This window comes from Microtus ochrogaster, unplaced genomic scaffold (assembly GCF_000317375.1).
Source record: "Microtus ochrogaster isolate Prairie Vole_2 unplaced genomic scaffold, MicOch1.0 UNK74, whole genome shotgun sequence".
Taxonomy (NCBI): Eukaryota; Metazoa; Chordata; class Mammalia; order Rodentia; family Cricetidae; genus Microtus; species Microtus ochrogaster.
The window spans coordinates 571,819-576,683 of record NW_004949172.1 but is presented as its reverse complement, the minus strand read 5'-3'; the positions used below and the strand labels follow the sequence as shown (position 1 = coordinate 576,683).

Sequence of the window (4,865 nt, the reverse complement as noted above, 5' to 3'; positions counted from 1 at the left end):
CAGGGGCTCTACCACTGAGCCACACCCCAGCCCCTCACTGGGGGATTCTAGGCAGGGGCTCTACCACTGAGCCACACCCCAGCCCCTCACTGGGGGATTATATGTATAATCAGTTTTCTGTTTCTTCTTTATGGACCTAGGAGATTGACCTTGAGTCCTCAGTTTGGCGTCTGGCACCCTTTTTTTTTTTTTTTAAATCGGCTGAGCCACCTCTGGGTCATGCTTTGTTCTAATGTCTTTTCTCACTTTTCTCCATTCGGTATCTTCTGACTGTGTGTCATGCTCTGTCTGGGTTTCTGGAAGTATGTCTGTCCCCATCTCTCCGTCTCCCTCTCTATGTTCTTCCTCACATGCTTGTCACGGGACCCACGAGGAGAATGTGACTGGCCCTCTGCTCTCTCTCCTGGCAGCGAAACGGTCATCTGTTCCAGCCGGGCCACTGTGATGCTTTATGATGACAGCAATAAGCGATGGCTGCCTGCTGGGCCTGGTCCCCAGGCCTTCAGCCGCGTCCAGATCTACCACAATCCCACTGCAAACTCCTTTCGAGTTGTTGGCCGCAAGCTGCAGCCAGACCAGCAGGTGCGGGCTCCCTCTGTCCTGTCTTCTGCCCCCCTCCTCCCTGCCACCCAGCACTTGTCACTCTCCACCAACCTGTTCCCTCTTGTAGGTGGTTATCAACTGTGCCATCATCCGGGGTGTCAAGTACAATCAGGCCACTCCCATCTTCCATCAGTGGCGCGATGCCCGCCAGGTCTGGGGCCTCAACTTCGGCAGCAAGGAGGATGCAGCACAGTTTGCAGCCGGCATGGCCAGTGCCCTAGAGGCCTTGGAAGGTTAGATGGGCAGGTGGAATGGTGCTGGAGCTCACTTGGGAGGCTGAGGCAGGAGGATTGTAGCAAGTCCCAGGTGAGCCAGGATGACATAGCAAGACCCTGTCATAGATGAATAAATACATAAAATCAGACTGGAAACAGCAGTCTGTAGGTAGAGAGCTGAACTAGGCCTGGTGGCACATGCCTGTCACTAAGCCCTAAGCCAGTGGAGATGGGAGGATAGTGAGATGAAGGCCTTCCTCAGCTACCCAACAAGGCGGAGACTAGCCTGAGCTATGTAAGATTCTATCTTTAAAAAGAAGTATGTATGTATATGTGCATGTGTGTATGTACATGTTTTGGGGGGGCTGGAGAGATCGCTCAGTGTTAAGAGCATTTCTGCTCTTCTACATTTCTTCTGGGCTTGATTCTCTGCACCCATGTGGTGAATGGTTCACAGTCCATGAAGCTCTGACATCTTCTGGCCTTTGTGGGGACTCGGCACACGTGACACACAGACATGTCTATGTGGGCAAAGCACCCATACACATAATGTTTTTAAATGGGGGTCGGGGTGAGCAGAGGGGACCCCTCAGCAGTGCAGTGCAGCCTGAAGCTGCTATCTTCCCCTTTGGGGCTTGGGTCTACCTATCTAAGTCAGCTAACCCACAGATAGCATGGAAACTCCCGTGAGAATTGTCCATGCCGGGTGTATGCCGAGGCGAGATAGCATGTTTGCTATGATCGTGTGCTGGACCAAGATGTCTGTCTGTCCAGCCTCCACTGTGCTCCCTGTGTTGGTCACGGTGGCACGTACTTGTAATACGAGCCTTTGAGAAGGTGGAGTGTGGGAGGGTGGATAGTTCTGGACCAGCCTGGGCTACACAGCCAGATTTGATGTATAGCAAAGGCTCTGATACAGGCTTGCCCCGTGTATGCCAGGCCCTGGGTACCATCCTAGTATGAAATAAAGTCTCCCTGTGCTATTTCTACTTCTTTAAACATTTTAAATTACATTTATCCGTTTAGTGTGTGCACACTGGGAGCTGGTGTTTGTGCGGAAGTGAGGACACCTGGTGGGCGTCTGTTCTCTCCTTCCACCTTTTAGACGCAGGGACTGAGCTTGGGCCTTCAGGCTCAGCCGCAGCTGCCTTAACCCCCATAGGAGTCTTTTTTTTTTTTTTTTTTTTTTTTTTGAGGCAGGGCTTTTCTACATAGCCTTAGCCGGCTTCAGGTTTACAGAGATCCACCTGCCTCTGCCTCCCAAGTGCTGAGAACAGGGGCCTTGGACTCACTAAGCAGGGGCTCTACCACTGAGCCACGCCCCCAACCCCTCACTGGGGGATTCTAGGCAGGGGCTCTACCACTGAGTCACACACACCCTTTGCCCCCTCAGACAGCCCTTTCAAGATTGTGTCCTAGGCGGGCACTCTGCTTTCTGTAGAATGAAAACTGCCCAGAAGCTGAGGCGTTGGCTTCCCAGGGCCTAATCTGTGCTGATGACCCACTCGCCCACTGTGTGTGCGTGGAGAAAGGGCGAGATGCAGTCGGTAGTGCAGGCCTGTGTTCGGTTCCTCGGGCTGCAAAAGTGATCATTCCTGCAGATTTCCAACCCACACGGCTTAACGACTAGTGTGGCACCTCTGTGTCCCTTGGGTGTCAACAGCACCCACCTGACAGCAGCTCAGACCCAGGGAGGCTGCTCCTTGCTGTCTCTCCTGCATCTGCCCGCTATGGAGGGACAGAGACAGAGGGAGGGTGGAGCTTCTCACTGTGCCGTTTCCCTTCACCTTCTAGGAGGTGGGCCTCCCCCGGCCCCAGCACCCCCTGCCTGGTCTGCGCAGAATGGCCCCTCCCCAGAGGAGGTGGAACAACAGAAAAGGTGGGGACCACCCTCCCTTTAGGATGTCCCATATCTCCCCAGGTTCAGAACCCTGCACTTTTGCTTTCTAGAAAAATCCAACGCCCAAGAGTCTAGAAGCATGCAGCACTCAGACACCACTCCCCAAGCTCCCGGAGTTCAGTAAACATACTGCAAAGCTGGGCCTGGTGCCAGTGCACAGGATGCTGAGGCAGGAGGATTGCCAAGAGTTTGAGGCTAGCCTGTGTTACATAGTGAATTCAGCCTGAGACCCTGTTATAGTAAACCCCTTGCCTGAAATGCTGGAGAATGCCTTTAATTCTAAGCATTTGAAGGGCAGAGGCAGGCCGGTCGGCAAGTCAGACTCCACACTGGCCTACAGAGTGCATTCCAGGCTAGCCAAGGCTACCCAGTGAGACCCTGTCTCAGTAGAAAAAAGAAAAACTGCCACCCCCGCATCCAAGAATCTGATAAGCGAATGCACCATTCTGGTGCCCCCAACTCCACACTGGGGTTTCACAGCTTTCTGAAACCTTTGGCCACTTTGTAATCAGCTGGAAAGAATGCTTGCACCCAGGCACCACTGGTGCCTCTTGCTTCCCATTCTCATCCTTCCTTTCCTGGGCCCTCGGAAGACATATGTAGGAGGCAGGCACTGGCCTTGCTGGTGACCTACCTCTCAGCGAGGAACCAAAGGCTCTGGCCCCGTGGCTAGCCTGGCCTGTGAGCTGAAGGAAGCTTCTTTTCCCCTGCACAGGCAGCCTGAGCACATGGAGCGCCGGGTCTCCAATGCAGGTGATGACTCAGCCGCTGGGTCGTGGGGACCTCCCTGGAGGACCGGGTTGGGCAGGCTGGACAAAGAAGAAGGCTTCTCTCTCCGCAATGCTGTTGTGTATTTATTGCAGGAGCCCCACCTACTCCCCAAGCTGGGGGTCCACCTCCACCTCCAGGACCTCCCCCGCCTCCGGGTCCCCCTCCACCCCCGGGTCTGCCCCCCTCAGGGGTATCTGCTGCAGGTCATGGAGCAGGGGGAGCCCCACCCCCTGCACCCCCACTTCCTACAGCTCAGGGCCCCAGTGGTGGGGGTTCCGGAGCCACGGGCCTAGCTGCTGCCATTGCTGGAGCCAAACTCAGGAAAGTAAGCAAGGTGAGCCGCTGGGAGTGCTGGGAGATGAAGCCCTGAGGGGACAATGGGCAGTAGTCAGAGTCCCCTAAAAGGTGTCACAAGAGAGCTGGGATGTGACCTGGCCTGCCTTTGAAGCCCTCTCCCCCTTTTCATTCCTGCAGCAGGAGGAGGCCTCTGGGGGGCCCTTGGCCCCCAAAGCTGAGAGTAGTCGAAGTACTGGCGGGCTTATGGAAGAGATGAACGCCATGCTGGCCCGGAGGTGAGCCTGGGTTCCTCAGAAGACAGCTACACGTGACAGTTCTGGGGTGCAGATGGTGCCCCTCCCTCTCATGGGTAACCCATGCAGAACCCCATCCTCCGCCTCTCGGGCTTGAGTTCTAGGATGGCCCAGCTGTACCTGGCTTCTTTGTTTCTTTGGGTGGCAGTCCTGCCTGCCTATGACAGCCATGTCTGAGACACAGTGCTGGAGACGACTCCTCAGAGGTGGCTCACAGGTCCCTGACACTCAGTGCTACAACCCTAGGCGATTCCCCTTAAATGTTCCGGAAGCTTGGGTTCTTAAGAATCTCAGCTTGCTGATCTAGAAACCTTCTCAGCCTTAAGTTCTTATGATTTCCAGACATGAGAATTATGGGAAACCCCTCCAAATTCTAGAGGAACAGTCTGTAAGCTGAGTATTTTTATATATATAAAAAAATTTATTTTTATTTAACATGCATTGGTGTTTTGCCATGGTTTATCAGGTCCCCTGGAACTGGAATTACAGTCGTGAGCTGCGTGTAGTTGCTCATTCAGTTCACGATTTGAATCCGGATCCTCTGGAGGATCCATCTTCCCCTAAGTTGTTGACTTTTCCTCATTGTCTGTATGAGTTTGCCCTCGGCACCCGGGAGAAGTTATTTCTCGCCTTTCACCATGTGGGTTCTGGGAATCGAACTCATGTTGTCAGGCTTGGCAGCAAGCACCTGTACACACTGAACCATCCCACTGGCTTATAGCAGGATTGTTGTTGTTGCTGGGATTACAGGCTTGTGCCACGCTATTTTCATCCATCTTTGTTTTT

The 4,865-nt window shown here is 53.9% G+C and overlaps 1 protein-coding gene across 2 annotated transcripts in view; it reads left to right on the top strand.

The window, feature by feature from the left end:
* The window catches only part of Vasp (vasodilator stimulated phosphoprotein), a 15,411-nt gene that overhangs the window by 7,205 nt on the left and 3,341 nt on the right, over window positions 1-4,865 (top strand). For both annotated transcript variants that reach the window (XM_005370277.2, XM_005370276.2), the window contains exons 2-7: window positions 411-582; window positions 671-836; window positions 2,613-2,697; window positions 3,434-3,471; window positions 3,582-3,823; window positions 3,964-4,061. In XM_005370277.2, the coding sequence (XP_005370334.1) occupies window positions 411-582; window positions 671-836; window positions 2,613-2,697; window positions 3,434-3,471; window positions 3,582-3,823; window positions 3,964-4,061 (801 nt within the window). The remainder of the gene's footprint in view (window positions 1-410; window positions 583-670; window positions 837-2,612; window positions 2,698-3,433; window positions 3,472-3,581; window positions 3,824-3,963; window positions 4,062-4,865) is intronic.